This window comes from Salmo salar, chromosome 01 (assembly GCF_965601325.2).
Source record: "Salmo salar chromosome 01, fSalSal1, whole genome shotgun sequence".
Lineage (NCBI taxonomy): Eukaryota > Metazoa > Chordata > Actinopteri > Salmoniformes > Salmonidae > Salmo > Salmo salar.
The window spans coordinates 72,227,917-72,251,156 of record NC_138291.1 but is presented as its reverse complement, the minus strand read 5'-3'; the positions used below and the strand labels follow the sequence as shown (position 1 = coordinate 72,251,156).

At 43.5% G+C, this 23,240-nt stretch overlaps 1 protein-coding gene across 1 annotated transcript in view; it reads left to right on the top strand.

The window, feature by feature from the left end:
* LOC106607945 (attractin-like protein 1) overlaps nucleotides 1–23,240 on the top strand; it is a 358,398-nt gene that overhangs the window by 323,328 nt on the left and 11,830 nt on the right. Inside the window, exon 29 of the mRNA XM_014205458.3 lies at nucleotides 15,462–15,576. Within this exon, the coding sequence (XP_014060933.1) occupies nucleotides 15,462–15,576 (115 nt within the window). The remainder of the gene's footprint in view (nucleotides 1–15,461; nucleotides 15,577–23,240) is intronic.

Sequence of the window (23,240 nt, the reverse complement as noted above, 5' to 3'; positions counted from 1 at the left end):
GCTCATCCAGGATGGCACTTCAATGCGAGCTGTGGCAAGAAGGTTTGCTGTGTCTGTCAGCGTAGTGTCCAGAGCATGGAGGCGCTACCAGGAGACAGGTCAGTACATCAGGAGACGTGGAGGAGGCCGTAGGAGGGCAACAACCCAGCAGCAGGACCGCTACCTCCGCCTTTGTGCAAGGAGGAGCACTGCCAGAGCCCTGCAAAATGACCTCCAGCAGGCCACAAATGTGCATGTGTCTGCTCAAACGGTCAGAAACAGACTCCATGAGGGTGGTATGAGGGCCCGACGTCCACAGGTGGGGGTTGTGCTTACAGCCCAACACCGTGCAGGACATTTGGCATTTGCCAGAGAACACCAAGATTGGCAAATTCGCCACTGGCGCCCTGTGCTCTTCACAGATGAAAGCAGGTTCACACTGAGCACATGTGACAGACGTGACAGAGTCTGGAGACGCCGTGGTGAACGTTCTGCTGCCTGCAACATCCTCCAGCATGACCGGTTTGGCGGTGGGTCAGTCATGGTGTGTCACATTTCTTTGGGGGGCCGCACAGCCTTCCATGTGCTCGCCAGAGGTAGCCTGACTGCCATTAGGTACCGAGATTAGATCCTCAGACCCCTTGTGAGACCATATGCTGGTGCGGTTGGCCCTGGGTTCCTCCTAATGCAAGACAATGCTAGACCTCATGTATCTGGAGTGTGTCAGCAGTTCCTGCAAGAGGAAGGCATTGATGCTATGGACTGGCCCGCCCGTTCCCCAGACCTGAATCCAATTGAGCACATCTGGGACATCATGTCTCGCTCCATCCACCAACGCCACGTTGCACCACAGACTATCCAGGAGTTGGCGGATGCTTTAGTCCAGGTCTGGGAGGAGATCCCTCAGGAGACCATCCGCCACCTCATCAGGAGCATGCCCAGGCGTTGTAGGGAGGTCATACAGGCAGGTGGAGGCCACACACACTAGTGAGCCTCATTTTGACTTGTTTTAAGGACATTACATCAAAGTTGGATCAGCCTGTAGTGTGGTTTTCCACTTTAATTTTGAGTGTGACTCCAAATCCAGACCTCCATGGGTTGATAAATTGGATTTCCATTGATTATTTTTGTGTGATTTTGTTGTCAGCACATTCAACTATGTAAAGAAAAAAGTATTTAATAAGATTATTTCATTCATTCAGATCTAGGATGTGTTATTTTAGTGTTCCCTTTATTCTTTTGAGCAGTATAGATGGCATCATGAGGCAGGGACATTATGTGGATATATTGAGGCAACATCTCAAGACATCAGTCCGGAACTTAAAACTTGGTCGCAAATGGGTCTCCCAAATGGACAATGACCCCAAGCATACTTCCAAAGTTGTGGCAAAATGGCTTAAGGACAACAAAGTCAAGGTATTGGAGTGGCCATCATAAAGCCCTGACCTCTATCCTATAGAAAATGTGTGGCCTGAACAGATAAAGTATGTGCGTGCAAGGAGGCCTACAAACCCGACTCAGTTACACCAGCTCTGTCAGGAGGAATGGGCCAAAATTTACCCAACTTATTGTGGGAAGGTTGTGGAAGGCTACCCGAAATGTTTGACCCAAGTTAAACAATTTAAAGGCAATACACTCAAATAGTATTTGGTTGCATGTAAACTTCTGACCCACTGGGAATGTGAAATAAACGCTGAAATAAATCATTATCTCTACTATTATTCTGACATTTCACATTCTTAAAATAAAGTGGTGATCCTAACTGACCTAACACAGGGAATTTTTACTCGGATTAAATGTCAGGAATTGTGAGAAACTGAGTTTAAATGTATTTGGCTAAGGTGTATGTAAACTTCCGACTTCAACTGTAAGTATTCAGACCCTTTGCTATGAGACTCTAAATTGAGCTCCAGTGCATCCTGTTTCTATTGATCATCCTTAAGATGTTTCTACAACTTCATTGGAGTCCACCTGTGATAAATTCAATTGATTGGACATCATTTGGAAAGGCACTCATCTGTCACATTTCTACAGCATTGAAGGTCCCCAAGAACACAATGGCCTCCATCATTCTTAAATGGAAGAAGTTTGGAGTCACCAAGACTCTTCCTAGAGCTGGCCGCCCGACCAAACTGAGCAATCGGGGAGAAGGGCCTTGGTCAGGAAGGTGACCAAGAGGTGACCAAGAACCAGACTCTGTGGCGATGGGAGACCTTCCAGAAGGACAACCATCTCTGCAGAACAGAACTCCACCAATCTGGCCTTTATGGTAGAGTGGCCAGACGGAAGCCCCTCCTGAGTAAAAGGCGCATGTCAGTCCACTTGGCGTTTGCCAAAAGGCACCTAAAGGACTCTCAGACCATGAGAAAGAAGATACTCTGGTCTGAGTCTGATGAAACCAAGATTGAACTCTTTGGCCTGAATGGCAAGAGTCACATCTAGAGGAAACATGGCACCAAGCGTGGTGGCAGCATCATGCTGTGGGGATGTTTTTCAGCGGCAGGGACTGGAAGACTAGTCAGGATCGAGGGAAAGATGAACAGAGCAAAGTACAGAGAGATCATTTGTCACGCCCTGACCTGAGAGAGCCTTTTTTATGTCTCTATTTAGGTTTGGTCAGGGTGTGATTTGGGTGGGCATTCTATGTCCTTTTTTCTATGCTTTGCATTTCTTTGTTTTGGCCTGGTATGGCTCTCAATCAGGGACAGCTGTACATCGTTGTCGCTGATTGGGAGTCATACTTAGGCAGCCCCTTTTCCTTTGGGGTTTGTGGGTAGTTAATTTCTGTCTTGTGTTTTGCACCTGACAGAACTGTTTGGCTGTCGGTTTCTTGTTTTTTTGTTTAAAGTGTTCTATCTTTAATAAATTCATGATGAGCACTAACCACGCTGCGCCTTGGTCTACTCTCTTCAACGACGGCCGTTACATCATTGATGAAAACCTGCTCCAGAGCACTCAGGACCTCAGACTGGGGCCAAGGTTCATCTTCCAACAGGACAACGACCCAAAGCACACAGCCAAGACAACGCAGGAGTGGCTTCAGGATAAGTCTCTGAATGTCCTGAGCCTGGACTTGAACCCTATCAAACATCTCTGGAGAGACCTGAAAATAGCTGAGCAGCGACACTCCCCATCCAACCGGACAAGGCTTGAGAGGCTCTGCAGAGAAGAATTGGAGAAACTCCCCAAATATAGGTGTGCCAAGCTGGTAGCGTCATACCCAAGAAGACTCGAGGCTGTAATTGCTGCCAAAGGTGCTTCAACAAAGTACTGAGTAAAAGTTCTGAATACTTATGTAAATGTTACATTTTTGTTTTTTTATTTTTAATAAATTTGCTAACGTTTCTAAAAACCTGTTTTTTCTTTGTCATTGTGGAGTTTTGTGTGTATATTGATGAAGGAAAAATACTATTTAATCAATTTTAGAATAAGGCTGTAACCTAACAAAATGTGGAAAAATACTTTCCAAATGCACCCATCTAGTGCTTTTGCTGTTTGCAAGGCCTACTCATCTTGTTGGTTGACGAAAATTAAATGTGGAGAGTTCTTCTAACATCTTCAATATGCGCCTCAGAATTCGATAAGAAGGATGTGCACAGTTGCGTCCCCAATGTGTCTGTCTTCACTTGTAGCCTACTTCGGAGCTGAGATGCCTGTGACCTTCCCTGTGGCTCAGTTGGTAGAGCATGGTGTTTGCAACACCAAGGTTGTGGGTTCGATTCCCACGGGGGGCCAGTAAAACAAAAAAATGCATGAAATGGATGCATTCACTACTGTAAGTCGCCCTGGATAAGAGCGTCTGCTAAATGACTAAAATGTCAATGTAAAATGTAAGGACCGATCACGTGATGGGCATTGGCTAATAAGAATTGAGATATCTGAGAAAGCCATGTGAGTGAGAGGAACTTCAGAGCAGGGCGATTGGCAGCCGGGAGAAGGGAATTATAATTATTATATTCAGCCCTAGGGCATAACGGCCACTTTGCCCGCAAAAGGCATGGATGTTTTTAGGGGTCATTACAGCAACACAGCCTGCCGCTGGGGAAATTTGAGGCCTGGTGAGAATATTATCAAGTGCTTGTCAAATTGTGAATGAAGTGTGTACAGTCTGCGCAAGAAACAAAGCAGAGTCGCATCATGCAGCTTTGGAATGTATAAAATATCTGAACATATAGCCCAACGTTTGTATCACAATTAAAGTTGCATAAATAACTCTAAATTAGTAGGACCTGTTTCTTTGTTAACCGGTCAACACAGAATAGGCGCATGTGCGCACTCCCTCAGAAATTGTTTGGAGAAAATATTACTTCTTGCAGCGACATGGTCATTTGTGCTTGTCCCTTCTGTGTTTGTTTAAAGTGTTTTAAAGTTGCGATTCACCTCAACCAGCCAATTCTTTAGTGTTATTCAATCGGATAACTAATAATGAGGCAAATAGGAGTACTTTGGCTGTTAGTTTTAATCCGTTTTTTTGTGAAACGCACCAAACAAGCTGTCGACCTGACCCTCAATGGATACAGCAAGCCGCAACCGTGGATATCATAAACAAGGGTTGTCCTGCTTAATCTCCGACCCTTTGCTGCAAGTCTACACTGCAATGGAATACCACAATAAATACATTCAACATGTTCCCAAGGCATCTAAACCAAGGAATCGTAGAAGTAGAGGAGGAATTCGGAATCAGATTTTTTTTTTCAACTAAACACCAGGTCTGTACTAAAGACATTGAACTCCTTGCTCTTAACCTACGGCCATACTACCTGCCACAGGAAATAAATCAGGTCAGACTATTTATTGTTTACAGAGCCCCCTCCGCTGACACCCAAATAGCTGCTGGCTTGATTCATGACCTTGTATCCCAGGCTGAGACTGAGTTGCCTGAAGCAGTAAAGCTAATAATGGGAGACTTTAACATGCGCAGTCTATCTGAACATTTACCATCATATTAGCAATATGATACATGTCCTACCTGAAATTAAGCCTGTCGTGACCTCTGTTATGGTATCATCCCAGGTGCGTATTTTTCCAAGGCACTACTCAATCTTTGGTGTTCGGATCATAACATGGTTCACCTTATCCCAGTCTACAAACCATGTTTGTAGCAAGAGAAGGCTAAAAAGGAGGAGATTAAAAGCTGGACTCCTGAAGCTACTGAAGCCCTCCAGGACAGTTTTGAGTCCACTGACTGGGCAGCCCTGGTGGATAGCACAGTGACCTGCAAGGGGCAGTGGATACTGTCTCTGAGTACATTAGTTTCTGTGAGGAATTCGTTATTCTCAAAAAGAAAGTCAACATCTTCCCCAATAATAAACTGTAGGTAACTCGAGAATTAAAAAACGAGTGTTTAAATCAGGTGGCAGTAAAGAGGAAAGGAAAAATATTAAGAGGATACTCAAAAGCAAACTCAAGGAGTGCAAGGCAGTATACAATGATACATTTTAAAACCTTTTCAAGGACAAGAACAGTAGGAAAGCCTGGCAAGGGCTACAAACCATCACAGGCTACAAACCAAAGAGACATTCTATGACCGTCGAAAATGACCTTGCTTTTGCTAATGATTTGAACTGTTTCTATTGTAGGTTTGACGTGTGATTTTACATTGCAACAGAAAGTGGCCTTGGACAGTATAGACAGCATACCAGCTGTTGATATACAGATCTCTGTGAATGACATCAAACAATACTTTCAACGAGTCAACCCACGAAAATCATATGGTCCAGACGGCATCTGCAGACCAGCTCGCATTACCGTTCCAGAAGGTGTTCCAGCTGTCACTGAACAGTGGGATAGTTCCAGACTTATGGAAGAAGTCACTGATTGTCCCAGTGCCTAAAAACAACAGTCCAAAAGAAAATAACGATTTACGCCCTGTAGCCTTGACATCTGTACCTATGAAATGTTTAGAAAAAATTATTCAAAAACAAATTCTCTCTGGTCTCCCATTCCAATTATACTCATACCAATTTGCATACCGTGCCCCCGGGGGTGTTGATGATGCGTTACTGGTCATGCTGAACAATATCTACGAACATTTAGATAAGGCAAATAGCCTAGTGACAATTGTATTCATTGACTTCAGTAGCATGTTTAACACCATCCAACCCCACCTACTGGTGGATAAGCTGGTTAATTTGGTTGTCAACTCTCTACTGATCAAGTGGATGAATAGGTTCCTTCTGAACCGTACTCAACATCTAGGATGGTGAATACGGGAGCCCCTCAAGGTTGTGTACTTTCCCCGATACTGTACACACTGTACACAAACAATTGTCAAGCCTCTGGCTCATTCCACAAATTGTTTAAATATGCAGATGACACAGCTGTTGTGTTTTTTCTCCATCCAGACCAAGTCTCTCTTCAAGGTTTGGACAGAGAAAAGGCAAAATTCATCCAAACAAAAGAGATGGAAATTGATTTCAGAAGGAACAAAATTCCACTACCTCCTATGAAGATCAATGGGGAATCAGTCCATAGAGTGACCACATATAAGTACCTGGGAATCGAAATATACAAAGATCTGAAATTCAATGGCTGTGCCCTTGCAAAGATAAGGAAATTGCAACAGAGAATGTTTTTTTAATGCAAACTGAACCATTTTATTGTCAACTGCCATATCTTACAAATGTTATATAAATCTGTCCTGTATAGTCCGCTGTCCTTTGGTCTGATATGCGTGTTTGGAAACATGCGAGTGTAAGACCAAGTCAAGCTTCAGCACTTGATCAAGATGACAATATGCTATTCTGTTCTTCTGAAATAGACTACATTTTCTTCATATCATATTTCTTTAGACCTGTTTAAAATAAATAATGGATGTATTGTGATGGTGTAGGCTATATTAAATGGATTTTATAGGCTTTTAAAAAATGTAGATATTCCAAAGGTCTGCATCAGTGGCTTGAAGGCTATGCGTGGAAGCCAGAAGATGCTAAACCTGTTTATGTTAATTAACGGTCAATTACCGTCAACACGCTCTCCGCAGCCGATGTGAGTAAAACTTTCAAAACAGGTCAACATTCACAAGGCCGCAGTGCCAGATGGATTACCAGGACGTGTACTCCGAGCATACGCTGACCAACTGGCAAGTGTCTTCACTGACATTTTCAACTTCTCCCTGTCTGAGTCTATAAAACCAACCTGTTTCAAGCAGACCACCATAATCCCTGTGCCCAAGAACAGTAAGGTAACTTGCCTAAATTACTACCGACCGGTAGCACTCACGTCTGTAGCCATGAAATGCTTTGAAAGGCTGGTCATGGCTCACATCAACACCATTATCCCAGAAACCCTAGACCCACTCCAATTTGCATACCACACCAACAGATCCATAGATGATGCTATCTCTATTGCAATCCACACTGCCCTTTCACACCTGGACAAACACCTATGTGAGAATGCTATTCATTGACTACAGCTCAGTGTTCAACACCATAGTGCCCTCAAAGCTCATCACTAAGCTCAGGACCCGGGGACTAAACACCTCCCTCTGCCACTGGATCCTGGACTTCCTGACGGGCCGGCCCCACAGGTGGTAAGGGTAGGTAACAACACATCCGCAACGCTGATCCTCAACACGGGGGCCCCTCAGGGGTGCGTGCTCAGCCCCCTCCTGTACTCCCTGTTCACTCATGACTGCACGGCCAGGCACGACTCCAACACCATCATTAAGTTTGCTGATGACACAGCAGTGGTAGGCCAGATCACCGGCAATGATGAGACAGCCTATAGGGAGGAGGTCAGAGACCTGACCGTGTGGTGCAATGACAACAAACTCTCCCTCAATGTGATCAATACAAAGGAGATGATGGTGGATTACAGGAAAAGGAGGACCAAGCACTCCCCCATTCTCATCGACGGGGCTGTAGTGGAGCAGGTTGAGAGCTTCAAGTTCCTTGGCGTCCACATCACCAACAAACGAACATGGCCTAAGCACACCAAGACAGTCGTGAAGAGGGCACGACAAAACCTATTCCCCATCAGGAGACTGAACAGATATGGCATGGGTCAGATCCTCAAAAGATTTTACAGCTGCACCATCAAGCTCATCCTGACGGGTTGCATTACTGCCTGGTAAGGCAACTGCTCGGCCTCCGACCGCAAGGCACTGCAGAGGGTAGTGCGTACAGCCCAGTACATCACCGAGGCCAAGCTTCCTGCCATCCAGGACCTCTATACTAGGCGGTGTCAGAGGAAGGCCCTAAAAATTGTCAAAAACTCCAGCCACCCTAGTCATAGACTGTTCTCTCTGCTACCGCACGCCAAGCGGTACCAGAGCTCCAAGTATAGGTCCAAGAGGCTCTTAAATAGCTTCGACCCCCAAGCCATAAGACTCCTGAACAGCTAATCAAATGGCTACCCAGACTATTTGTATTGCCTCCCCCTCTCTGGAACGCTGCTGCTGCTCTCTGTTATTATCTATCCATATTCATTTTAATAACTCTACCTACATGTACATATTACCTCAATTACCTCAACACCGGTGCTCCTGCACATTGACATTGACTCTGTACTGGTACCCCCTGTATATAGCCCCGCTATTGTTATTTACTGCTGCTATTTAATTATTTGTTATTCTTATCACTTACCTTTTTTTTGTTGGTATTTTCTTAAAACAGCATTGTTGGTTAATAGCTTGTAAGTAAGCATTTCACTGTAAGGTCTACACCTGTTGTATTCGGCGCATGTGACAAATAAACATTTATTTTATTTGATTGACAATCACCGGCTGACAAAATTTCATGACCGCCCCAGCCCTAATCTTGCCTCATCCATCTCTCCTCCTTTCACCTCTCCAGCTAGAAAAGCACAAACTGTTTGGAGATCCATTATCACTCAAAGGGCATTACAGGGAATTCATTCCAGATTGCTGTGAGATGTGGGTACAAATCGATGGTGATTAAAATGTTGCTTTCTGCTGCCTTGTTCTTATTTTGGGCTTTTGCCTTGTTACCTTGTTAGTGTAAGTCAGGTGACTAAATGTTACGTGACTGTTGGCTGAATCTTTCATCATGGCCCTCCTGGTGTAGGATAAGACTGAAACAAGATAGCTTTTGGTGTCTGTCTTTGATTTAAGGGTTTATTTTTTGCCTTGTCAGAGCAAGCCAGCCAGGTGATTAAGAGTTGTGTGAACGTTGCTGGGATGCCTCAGTGTCTCCCTCTCTGTTTAGACTATAACAAGGTGCAGAATTAGAACTGAAGCCCATATTCTATTGTGTATCTTTTAGACACAGTAAGACTGGAATTTGTGTGTGTGTAACTGCCCAAATAAAGGAATAACTTGAGTAAATGAGGGATACAAAGTATTTTCAAGGTGCTTCTACACAGGTGTGGTTCCTAAGTTAATTAAGCATTTATAACATCCCATCATGCTTAGAGATCTCAGTGACTTTGAAAAATGGGTCTCAAAGGAGCATAGAGGGCTTAAAGGGTGTGTGTGTATGTGTTTGTCTCAGTCACCAGATCTCAACCCACTTGAACACTTATGGGAGATTCTGGAGCGGTGCCTGAGACAGCATTTTCCACCACCAACAAAACAGCAAATGATGGAATATCTCTTGGAAGAATGGTGTCGCATCCCTCCAGTAGAGTTCCAGACACTTGTAGAATCTATGCCAAGGTGCATTGAAACTGTTCTATCGGCTCGTGGTGACCCAATGCCCTATTAAGACATTTTATGTTTCCTTTATTTTGGCAGTAACCTGTATGTAAGTGCTTCTGCAGGCATACTGTATATGGTAGGCCTATTCAGCAAAGTAGTTCATGTGAAAGGCATGTTAATGAAAGGGTGACATTATTATACCCCAGCAGGCTCTGCATTGTGTCTAAAAGTTGAATATGCTCTGAGAGTAATCTGTTATCCTTTGTGCTGGGAATGCATTAATTCAACCTGCCCGACGATCAAAGTCACACACACACACACACACACACACACACACACACACACACACACACACACACCTGCGTATGATGGCATTTCATATGGAAGGTGGGGGATGATTTCATTTGATTTGAAGGAGAAGATTTAACAAGGCATTTGGTATTCATCGGCTTTTGATTAAGTGGGATGGTTTGAGCCATGTCTGAATCAGAGACGACAGCTTTACCTTCCTGCCTGTGAGGTACATTTTTTACACAGCAGACATATATTTGCATGATTCTTCTCTCTGATTGGCTCGAGCGGTTCACCTTTTTTCCCTAGCTGTTTATGGCATCTGAGAGGATGTGCATGTCCACTGACAAGTGACCCACATACACTACATTAACTCTAGTAGGGGACAGGATGTGACCACACGCATCTTAATTACCAAGCCCAGATCACTATCCCCTCCCTCTCTAAAACCCACAATTTCTCTCCTTATACATATTTCACAATGTTTTCTGTCTTTTCCACCCCTCTCTCTCTTTTTCTGTTTCTCTTTCCATACTGTAGACGTTGTTATACCATGGCTCTGTTTTCCCCTCCTCTCCCCCATCTATCTATTACCAACTAGGAGCAGCGTGTTTCTCAGTGGACACCCTCTTCCATCACTTTTACTATTCACCACTTAGTACTGATGGCCCCTTTGTATCGCTGTTTGTAAGAGCCTCTTAGTGACTCTGCGCCTTTGTCTACATCTGGTGTGGCCATTGAATGCTAACGCTACCTGAAAATTTATGTTGACTGGAGGCTGTGCAGAGAACTCTCTAAGTTGAAGGAACTCTGGTCTAACAGAATACTAACAGAACTCAAGTCTTACAGAATAGATGTGCAAGGTGCACAGGGTAGGATGTTGAGAAATTAGGTAGAGAGAGGGGACCGAGACATCTTGAGACACTGTTAAAATCATCTATTGTACTGTTTTATACTGCATTCTCTGTGTTTTTGGAGGGAGAAAAATAGACATGCCTTGTGACTTTTCTTGTTTATGTCAGAGTTGATCAATCCAACGGGGATCTAACACCTCTTAAGCACATTATTATAAGAAAACCACCGAAGCAGAAAGGAATAGTAAAATAGGACTACAGCAGAGAAAGGTTAACCTCTGCCATCATTCACCCTGCCCAGCAAACTATTTACCGTAAGTGCATGGGAATTGACCACTTTTCTCTTGGAAGGGGCAGCTCAAACAGAGTTTTATTTAGTTAGTGTGAGCCAGGAGACAAGAGAGGAAAAGGAAGAGATTGGATGGGTTAGCCGTTTTACAAGCTTCCTCCTGGAATGGCTCTCTTAACTTTCTCTCTCTTACTTTCTCTCTCTCTCTCTGTTTATCTCTCTCTCAGTTTCTCTCTCTCCATGTGGGGTGAAAGGGAGGAGAATGATCTAAGAGCTAGAAAAAAACATTACTTCCTCAGGGGAAGAGAGAAACATAATGGGCAGAAATGGGACAGTGGATCGCCTCTTCTACAGTGTCAAGGTGTGCCTTTATACACTAGCACTACTATGTGGTATTCTTTGTCTGTCGCGGTCCTTTATAATGTCAAAGTTGAATGTAGTGTTAGCCCCCCCTCAGGCTCTTTCCAGTTGAACATTCCCCCGCTTCAGATATGAAAGACAAATGGAGCTGAATGTCTCTCAAATTCTCCTCAGGTCAGGAAATACAGTTAAAGTTATCTCCTTTTAGTGTTGCATGCTTGTAAAAGCTTTTCTACTGTACAGCTCAGCAATCTTTCTTTAGTCCGAAATGGCTGCCAGGAGTCTCACCCTTAGCCTCACCCTGGCCCTGCTACTCTCTCTCTCTCTCTCTCTGCTCTACTTCCTTGTCCTTACTACTTAAGCTGATTAATTTAGGAGGGGAGCCGGGGGGGCTGTAAGTAGCACACTACTGTCCAGGACAACTTCATCACTTACTCCCCCACGCCCTCCACTCTTTAATGCCACTCGTCTTGAAGGTGTCATTTTAATAAAATACCTATTAATGAGGATTGAAATTAAATGGACAAATATGTGTGGCCGTGCGGCTGCGGGGAGATGTACGGCCCTCTGAAGCTGTCTCCCAGGAAGATAAATCAGTGTTAAAGATGCCTTTTAAACAGATGAGACACAGCCAGAGTAGGGTTTCCTCTGTCCTCCTTCTCCAACCGGAGAAAGCCCTATTAGAGATAGCAGTACATTCTTAACTACACTGTAGAAATATCTGTGCCTAGTTGCATATCACTGTAACTTTTTGAATGATGTGATGACAATCTTTTTATATTTGTTTGTGTTGCCTTGTGCGTGTGTGTGTAATTGCATGCTGGCTAACAGTTGTGGCCGCTCAGTGTGAGGGGAAATGAGGAGCGACAGGTCCATTAACTAGTCGTTTCCTTGAGGAAATATCCCACCTGAGCGAATGTGTGTGTTTTCAGCGGTCAGGATCAAAGGACCCAGTCCCACACCAGGTCACATACTTTCATGACCTTTCTCCATGGAAAAAAGGTGCTTTACAAAATCAAATAGCTAGCTAAATGGTCCATGTTATTATTATCTTAAAACAATTATATGTGTTAGGGTAGTAGATATAGAAAAAGGGCTCAGACTCTAGGGCGTTAAGTCATGCTACATGAATTTGTCCATTTCATGAATGCAAAGTTAATGTATAATATTGTAGTGATTGCAGGGTGCACAGAGTTGAATATAAATATACTATTCTGTACTTTTGGCAAACATATGTTAGTAACACTGACATGTGAACATGTCAGATACATTTTCTCCTGCAGAAATGCCATTCAAATGAGCTGCTTGTTCCAAACCCCTGTAAGACAGCTTCAATTACGAGGTTCTGCCAGGTTCGTCTAGCACCTGTTTCTCTCTGACGCTCCAAATGGAAACACATCATCATGGCCACTAATTGTTGTGTTGTGTTTCTCAGCTCTTTTAATTGGTAGCAGTGTTGCTAGCGGCCGTTGCACTCTAATAAGAACCTCCTGGATGTGGCACAGTGTTGCACTCTGTTCTACCAGAGATGGCTCTTTACGTGAACCTATTTCTTCTTTCAGAGAACTGGCAGATTGTTTGTTTCTTAATGCCCCTAAACACAAAACAAACATGGGAGCCGCTACCCTGTAATTATGCTGTATGCTTCAGCACTTAAACCTATTAGCAATGGGGCCTATGGAAGGGAAGGGGCAGGGGGCGGCAGGCTTGGTAGTGTGGTGTTAGTGGGCTTTCTGTGTCTGTGTGTCTACGTGCATGGGTGTGTGTGTAATAAGAGGAATCGCGATGGATTGGCACTCTTTCAGACTGTGCACTGCGTTGTTGGGGCTATTACATTGTCCCTGTGACTGCTGGTTTGTACTTTCCATTTTGATAATTGTTCATTGTTTTTATGTTTGGACTTAATTACAGACCACTTGGGTGGTAGGGGATCTCACACATTGTACTCCTATCAAGCGCCATTCTTTCTCCCTTTCTCTCTCTGTCTCTCTCTTGGTCTCTCTTTTTTTCGCTCTCTCTTTCTCTCTGTCTCTCTCACTCATTCACCTTTAATTGACTTAATATTTTTTGTGAAGAAAACTTCATATGTATTTCATTTTAAGTGCCTGTAGAATGGTCTCCATGACTTCTGTGATCGAGGAGGTGAGAGAGGAGAGAAGAGCTACAGGGTTGGAGCAGAACAGAGAGTATACGTAAGTGCAAAGAGGGAAGAGTGAAAGCCCAAAATAAGTGAGGGGAGCAGAGGAGAGGGAAGAAGACCAGAAAATAAGAGCAGTACAGTAGATGGATGGTACATCTCAGATAGAGCACCCAGCATTGCCACCATGTCTCTGGGGAGAACAAGGGAAGGCGGGCACAGCTGAAGTGAGGCTTCTGGAGAGATATGTGGCTGGACTGTACAGGCTACTCTCTAAGGGAGCTCTACCCAAGGAGACAAGCACTTGTGGCAGAGTACTGTAAACAGGAAAGGCTCCCTTCAAGTACTGACTGAATGCTCTATCCACCTTCATTTCACCATATTGACACACCTTTGATGCGTTCCAACTGAAACTGGGTGTCATTTGTAGTGTAAAGTAGATTATAGTAGGGTGCTGGTACTGTAACCCAGCCTATGTAAGAGAAGGCTGCTCTGCTATCATCTGCCGACTGGACGTTGATCTAGATGACCAGAGGTCAAGCCCTCTTCCCTTTTTTTCGGTAAACAACCGCATCTGTCTCCTCTCGGATCCTCCTCAGACCAGAACAGACACCAGGAGTAAACACGGTCCAACCAACCTGACTCCTGTGGTGTGGTACTTGGGTCAAGCTGAGTAGAGCTCCGTCTGACAGGAACTAGCACCCAGTGCTACAGAGACCTTATAACAAAGACATTTCAGGAGCGTATGGACTTTGTTTTAATAGAGCTGCGGCCCTCAAGCTCAACTCTAGCTCTAGACTAGGCTGTCCTAGCATCACTTCTGCATCTCCCCCTGCTACTCCTCTTCAGCATCATTGTTTGAGCCACCTGTTTCCTCTGTATTTTCCTCCTGAACGCCCCCCTGCTGTGTTTCTATTCTGTGTTTGAGAGCTGTGCGTAGCAGCAAGGCACCGCGGAGGACGATCAAGTGACAGCGTCAACGTCTCATCGCTTTGTTTAATCATCTCACAGCAGGGATCAATGCGCCTTAAAGCTGAAAGGCTGTGTCTCTACGTGTCTGTGTTTTTGTGTGTGTTTGAACATCCAATGACATACTACAGGAAAATAATTCACTGCCTTTGACAATGTCTAGGTACAGGGTTGACACAGCAGTTGTAAGTGATGATGAGTTGTACTTTGAGAGTGGAAAAAAGAAGAACACATTTGCTAAAGTGTAGGATGGCTGTAATTTTGGCCTCTCCATGTTGGAATGCTTCTGGTGGCAGTAATGACAAAGGATGTGGGGTGTACAGTTTGTTTACACACACCCTGCCTCCTTGACAGGGGCATGTTTGACACCCTCTCCTTGGAGAAAGTGAGGCTGGTATCTTGAGGCATGTCCTGAGCTGCTTGGTGAGGAGAGCATGGCTTTATGGATGTGAATGAGTGTGTGTACAGGGTCTGTCCCTCAACTTGCCTGAGTGGAATGGATGTGGCGGCTAGGGCTTAGGGGAGCGGAGGAGAATACCTCCCTTGCGCCTGCTGTGCCCTCCATCCATCCATATTCATTACTCTGGCTTCAGGTAGAGCTCTAAGGGCTGTCAGTCAGCCTGCACCCCCGTGTGTGAGATCCTCATCTGGGGGGAGATTGGAGCAGGGTGAGGTTGTGTCCTCCATCCCCTGGACTTCCAGCCTAACTCAAATAGATGTCCAGTCAATGATGTAGTACATGGTGGATTCTGCTGTTCGTTTCCATACTGGATCCATGCATATATAATACATTTTCCATATTGTTTGCGTTTTGTCTATGCGTGAAACAAGCAAAGTTTTAGCGGAACACAACCGTTGCAATGTTCTTATAGAAACAGTGGGAAAACGTGGTGTGTCTAAATCTGACGTACTACTTTGTGATGGGATTTGGGAGTGTTTATTGATTGACATAACTGACATGCTCCTTCCTTCCTCTCTGTGCAGGGTGTGCCCAAGCCTATAGCAGTGGAGCCATGTTGGGGGAGCAGGGCCGGCGTACTGACCGTCCTCTTGTGTCTGCCCAGACTGCCTTCAGGAATACCCCCACCTGGCCAGTCTGGTAAGCACCCGTCTCATCTCCACTCACTGTCTATCTTATAGACCAGGCCTTCTCCCTTTGGTTATTAAAAGGCACCCACATGCTTCAGATACCACTATTTTCCTCTCCTATTTGAGATATAAAACAAAAGAAAGAGTGAGAGAGAGAGAGAAAGATAAAAAGTTTCATTTAGAAAATCTCTCTCTCTGTCTCCCTATCTGCTTGGTTCAAGACCCCAAGAGTCTCTCCAGACAGATGCTAACTGAAGCATGACATATTTGAGAGGTGGAGACTCTTCTCCTCCCCCAACCTCTCTTTCTCCCCTTCCTCCCTCACCTATCCTCTCTCTCTGTTAGATCCCAACCCCACCTCCCCTTTATCACAACTAGAACCCAATATCTACCAGAGTGTCTATTTCTCGACTTCTGGCAGTTCAATTTGGAAATCCGTGTACCATCTGTGTTTGGATGGACACAGATAAACCTGATCTATCAACTATTAGGGGCTTTGTTTTGAGAGAGACCGAAAAAGCCATGTTATACCTGGAGGAATTAGCAGGCTGTTGGATCGATTGTTCCCTCCAATAGGTTTTTCAGCAGAGGCCAGATGAGCTCATGTTTCTCCTAAGAGGATATGTGATATTTCAGAGGTGCTAAATATGCCGCTGTGCTGTAGGTAAATGAATAGGGAGATGACCATTTGAATGGCACCCAGTGTCACAGAGATGAGCTCGGGAATGCTTTAGAACTTTTAGCACTGTCAGCAGCCATCAAAATATCTCTTTCCCGCTGTCACTCATATACGCACCCACACGTTATCTCTCTCTCTCTCTCTCTCTCTCTGCCTCTCTCACTCACTCTTCCTCTCCCTCCGCCTCTCTCTTTCTACCTTTTTCTCACGCTTTCTCAATTATTTTATTTCTCTCCTTTTCCTTTTCCCCTGAAGCCCAGGGCTTTCTGAGAGGCTGCTGTCGGCTCATCGTGTAGGTATAATACATGAGCTGAAATACGAGCAGGTGTAAAAGTGACTGCAGCAGGAAGCCTGTAAAAGACAGCAAAAATTAAGCACTTTGCAAGGCATCAGGTTCTCATACTGGGAAAAGCTGCTTGCATTACGTTTAGAGGAGCCTTTAAAGCCACCAGGTACTGGGCAAATAGTAGGAGTTGATAAGTGCAGCCAGTAAGTACAGGCTACAGTATTGGCTACAAATGCTGGGTAAATGCATACTGTGCAGTATGTCAGTTCCTGCATGATTTCACAGTTCTTTTTTGTGATAGTTGCAGGCAAAAAGGTTTTGCTGCAGAAATTCGGACATTTTGGATGTCAGTTTGCGAAGATTTGTGTCCAATTTGTCAAGAAATGCTCCGATGGGTGAAACGTTTGTTGACCTGTGTCTTGATTGAAAAATGTTATGAAGTAAAGTTGTGTTGATTGCTCGTTTGGTATTGTGGTGGTCAGACAGATTTATTTGGTAATATTGTGGTGATTAAGTACTTTATATGCATATCATATATGGAACTATACAAACAGAACTGTCAGTCTGCAGTAAGTGCTGAAGCAGTGCTGTGAAACCGGGTAGAGAAAGAGAGAATCCCTGAGCTGACAAGGTAAAAATCTGTCGTTCTGCCCCTGAGCAAGGCAGTTAACCCACTGTTCCCCGGGCGCCGAAGAAGTGGATGTCGATTATGGCAGCCCCCCGCACCTCTCTGATTCAGAGGGGTTGGGTTAAATGCGGAAGACACATTTCAGTTGAATGCATTCAGTTGTACAACTGACTAGGTATCCCCCTTTCCCTTTATGGAACACTGGGGGTGGTAACTGGAAATATCTATTTGTCTTGACCCATCTGATGTGGGAAAACTGGTCAGGAAGAGATGCTAAGTGTGCAAGTGTGTGTGGGTGTGTGTTTGTGCATAACTGCACTTTATACATCAAATCAAAGTTAATTGGTCGCATACACAGTTTAGCAGATGTTATAGTGGATGTAGCGAAATGCTTGTGTTACTAGCTCCTAAGAATGCAGTAGAAATGTCAAACAAGTACACAAATAACAGTAAAAAACAAGAATTTAAGAATGTCAGGACGAATCTAGTTAACAGCCCAAATAACACTGTATCAGTAATCCAAACGCAATCTGTGTATATACACCAAAAAGATGTACTAAGAATGATCCGTACAGCAGTAGATACTGTATATTACAGTGAGCTATGTCAAGAATCCAGTATATAAATACAGGCGAATATATATATATATATCTAGTATACATTTTTCATATAGTACATTGCATTTTTGTTTCACTGTTTATACACACCGCCTGTATTTATTTATTTATATATATATATATATATATATATATATATATATATATATATATATATATACTATATGAAAAAAATGCAATAAGCTATATGAAAAATACGGTACATGAATAAGAATCCGGTATATACAGTAATCTAGTATATAATTAAGAATCCAGTACATTAATGCGCAGTGTGTATAAACATTGTAACAAAAATGCAATGTACAGTAGTAGATACAGTATATTAGAATAAGCTATATGAAGAATATTATATATGAATACACAGTGTGAAAGACAGTGTAAAATAAACAGTCCAGTGTTTAATGTCTCTATATACACTCAGTGTACAAAACAGGAACACCTGAATAGGTGAAAGCTATTGATGTCACATGTTAAATCCACTTCAATCAGTGTAGTTGAAGGGGATGAGACAGGTTAAAGAAGGCTTTTTAAGCCTTGAGACAATTGAGACATGGATTGTGTGTGTGTGCCATTCAGAGGGTGAGTGGGGAAACAAAAGATTCAGGTGCCTTTGAATGGGGTATGATAGTAGGTGCCAGGTGCACTGGTTTGTGTTAAGAACTGCAAAGCTGCTGGGTTTTTCACACTCAACATTTTCCTGTATGTATCAAGAATGGTCCACCACCCAAAGGACATCCAGCCAACTTGGCACAACAGTGGGAAGCATTGGAGTGAACATGGGCAAGCATCCCTATGGAATGCTTTCGACACCTTTCGACGAATTGAGGAGGTTCTGAGGGCAAAAGGGAAAGTGCAACTCAATATTAGAAAACTGTTCCTAATGTTTTGTACACTCAGTGTATATGGGACATCAGCGTTGGCTGTGTGTGTGTGCGTATGTTTGTGAGTATGGGCGTATGTGAGTGTATATGTGAGTACGGAGTCTGTGTGTTTGAGGTGTGTATGAGTGAGTCCTTCTTTGTCTATTACTTATTACAGGAGTACTACTTACTACAGGAGATGGCGTGATGGCTGTTCAACACTCTGATGGCCTGGAGGTAGAAGCTGTTTTTCAATCTTTTGGTCCTGGCTGTGATGCAGAATAGTATCGACGTATACACTGACTCGGTGACTGGGTTCATCAGGAAGGGCATAGAGGATGTTGTTGCCACTGTGACGATTAGAATTTATCCAAACCAAAAATCGTGGCTAGATGGCAGCGATCGAGCAAAACTGAAAGCGCAAACCACTGCATTTAACCATGGCAAGGTGACTGGGAATATGGACGTGTACAAACAGACCAGCTATGACCTCCGTAAGGCAATCAAAGAGGCAAAACGACAGTACTGGAACAAAGTGGAGTCGCAACTCTTACCCGTGTACATGGATGAACGCTTCTCCCTCTGTCATGGATGCCATGGTTGCCCTTAGTTTGAAGATGTAATCCGGAAACAGGTGTTTAATACAACAGCCTTCTTTCTTAGTTCTCTCTTTTGGACTCTCCAAATTTGGCAATCATCTCTCTGCTTCCACCGGGCATTCCACTGATTTCAAAACTTGGTTAACTTCTTCCATGACAACGACAACATTTCTTCCCCACCATTGTCATCAGAAGACACTACAATGACTGGTTTGATACATGTTTTGATCTAAATCAGGGAGTTCCTCATTGTCTGATTCATGGAGTGGTAGGTAGCCTAGTGGTTAGAGCATTGGACTAGTAACCGAAAGGTTCCAAGATCGAATCCCTGAGCTGATAAGGTAAAAATTAGTTGTTCTGCCCCTGAACTAGGCAGTTAACCCACTGTTCCTAGGCCATCATTGAAAATATGAATTTGTTCTTAACTGACTTGCCTAGTTAAATAAATTCAGAGTCAGCATGGCACAATCATCCTCTAGAAAGTAGTCCATCACCATGTTTTCCCACTGAGCTTTGTCGATAGCACTATCAACTTCAAGGCACCAATGTTGAAAGCGGTAGCAACACTTTTTGTCACTGCCTCATCTGTTTCACATGTTCTTGTGATTGTCTCCACTCGCCCATCTTCCCCATTATCCCCTGTGTATTTATACCTGTGTTCTCTGTCTGTTGCCAGTTTGTCAAGTCAACCAGCGTTTTGTCTCAGCTCCTGCTTTTCCCCAGTCTCTCTCTTTCTCGCCCTCCTGGTTTTGACCCTTGCCTGTCCCAACTTTGAGCCCGCCTGCCTGACTACTCTGCCTGACCCTGAGCCTGCCTGCCTGCCGTCCTCTACCTTTGCCCCTACTCTGGATTACCGACCTCTACCTGACCCTGTTCCTGACTGCCGTTCTGTACCTTTGCCCCACCACTCTTGATTATTGACCCCTGCCTGCCTTGACCTATCACTTGCCTGCCCCTGTTGCAGTAATAAACATTGTTACTTCAACACAGTCTGCATTTGGGTCTTACCTGAAATGTTATACTTTTTCAGTTCTTTGTGACATCTTTCAAAAAAAGCAGCAGTAGACAGGCTTATCCACACGTACTTAGCAGCTCATGTTATAGACAGAAGCATGCTACATGGCAGACCAATCCGAACTCATGTCCAACCCATCCATTATCCTAGCCAATCATGGCTAGCCGGAAGGTTCCTATATTTGCCGTGGCTAAACCAACTAGGCTCAATATTTAACAATTTTATTCATATTTAACCTCTATGGGCTAGGTGGGACGCTAGCGTCCCCCCCGTGGTGCACTCCATCAACAGCAGGTGCATTTCAAGAGCGGCAAATTTGAATCCAAATAAATGTCAAAATTCTAATTTTTCAAACATACAACTATTTTACACCCTTTGAAAGATAAACATCTCCTTAATCTAACCACGTTTTACGATTTCAAAAAGGTTTTACGGCGAAAGCATAAATTTAGAGTATGTTAGGACAGTACATTTACAAGAGTTGTGTGTAATGTTTTGTCAATTCAAAGACAGGGTCACCAAAACCATAAAACCAGATAAAATGATGCACTAACCTTTTACAATCTCCATCAGATGACACTCCTAGGACATTATGTTAGACAATGCATGCATTTTTAGTTCTATCAAGTTCATATTTATATCCAAAAACAGCGTTTTACTATGGCATTGATGTTGAGGAAATCGTTTCCCTCCAATAACCGGCAGTCAAGTCAGCATCACAAATTAAATAATTAAAATTAGAAAACATTGGTAAAATATTATATTGTCATTTAAAGAATTATAGATTTACATCTCTTGAACGCAATCAACTTGCCAGATTTAAAAATAACCTTACTGGGAAATCACACTTTGCAATAATCTGAGCACTGCGCCCAGAAAAATACGCGTTGCGATACAGACTAGTCGTCATGTTGGGGAGATCTAAAATCGAAAATACTATGTAAATAATCCATTACCTTTGATTCTCTTCATCAGATGTCACTTCCAGGTATCACAGGTCCATAACGAATGTAGTTTTGTTCAAAAAAGCTCATCATTTATGTCCAAAAATCTCCGTCTTGTTAGCACATGATCTAAGCCCGCCGGACTTCACTTCATGAACGAGGGGAAAAAATATATTTACGTTCGTTCAAACATGTCAAACGTTGTATAGCATAAATCATTAGGGCCTTTTTTAACCAGAACATGAATAATATTCAAGGTGGACGAATGCATACTCTTTTATAACGTATTGGAACGAGGGTACCCAACATGAACTCGCGCGCCAGGTGTCTAATGGGCCATCATCGTTCCATGGCTCTTGTTCGGTCAGATCTCCCTCCAGAAGACTCAAAACACTTTGTAAAGGCTGGTGACATCTAGTGGAAGCAATAGGAAGTGCCAAAATATTCCTCAGCCCCTGTGTTTTTCAATGGCATAGGTTTAAAGGTAATACAACACATCAGGTATCCACTTCCTGTCAGAAAATGTCTCAGGGTTTTGCCTGCCAAATGAGTTCTGTTATACTCACAGACACCATTCAAACAGTTTTAGAAACTTTAGAGTGTTTTCTATCCATATATAATAAGTATATGCATATTCTAGTTACTGGGTAGGATTAGTAACCAGATTAAATCGGGTACATTTTTTTTATCCAGCCGTGCAAATACTGCCCCCTAGCCCTAACAGGTTAAAGATGGCATACAATTATGTTATTGAGGCACATGAAAGTTCACATGTTCCAGAAGGCATTTCTTCCCAAAAACATATTTTGATATTTTTTTTTATTAATAATCAAATGCCTCTCCTGTGAAGTAGTGACGTGGAACATACACCTAGTTTCTTGAAACGGGTCACAAATGGTCCCTTCACACAGACAGTTTAGTGAAGAAGGTGCAACAGTGCCTCTTCAACCTCAGGAGGCTAAAGAATTTCAGCTTGGCACCTAACACCCTCACAAACTTCTACAAATGCACCATTGAGAGAATCCTGTCAGGCTGTATCGCCGCCTGGTACGGCAATGCACTGTTTGCAACCGCAGGGCTCTCCAGAGAGTTGTGCGGTCATTCCAATGCTTCATCGGGGGCACACTGCCTGCCCTTTAGGACATCTACAGCACCCGATGTCAGAGGAAGGCCAAGAAGATAATCAAGGACCTCAGCCACTCGAGCGACAGCCTGTTCACCCAGCTAGCATCTAGAAGTAGGAGACAGTACGGGTGCATCAAAGCTGGGACCAACAGACTGATAAACAGCTTCTATCTCAAAGCCATCAGACTGTTAAACAGTCACCACTAGCCGGACTCCGCCCAGTACCCTGCCCTGAACCTTAGTCACTGTTACAAGCCTGGCTACCAACCGGTACTCTACCCTGCACCTTAGAAACTGCTTTGCCATATGTACATAGAGTTATTGAACACCAGTCACTTTAATAATGTTTACATACTGTTTTACCCACTTTATATGTATATACTGTATTCTAGTCATGGCTCATCAGTATTTATATTCATATACGTCCATACTGTCTATACACACCATTATATACAGTGCATTCGAAAAGTATTCAGACCCCTGGACTTTTTCCACATTTTCCCTTATTCTAAAATTGATTAAATCATTTTTCCCCCTCATTAATCTATACACAATACCCCATAATAACAAAGCGAAACAGATTTTTAGAAATGTTTGCAAATATAAAAATAAATGTAGACCCTTTGCTATGAGACTCGACATTGAGCTCAGGTGCATCATGTTTCCATTGATCATCATTGAGGTGTTTCTACAACTTGATTGGTGTCCACCTGTGGTAAAATCAATTGCATGGACATGATTTGGAAGGGCACACACCAGTCCCACAGTTGACAGTGCATGTTAGAGCAAAAACCAAGCCATAAGGTTGAAGCAATTGTCCGTACTGCTCCGAGACAGGATTGTGTCAAGGCAAAGATCTGGGGAAGGGTACCAACAATTTCTGTAGCATTGAAGGTCCCCAAGTACACAGTGGCTTCCATC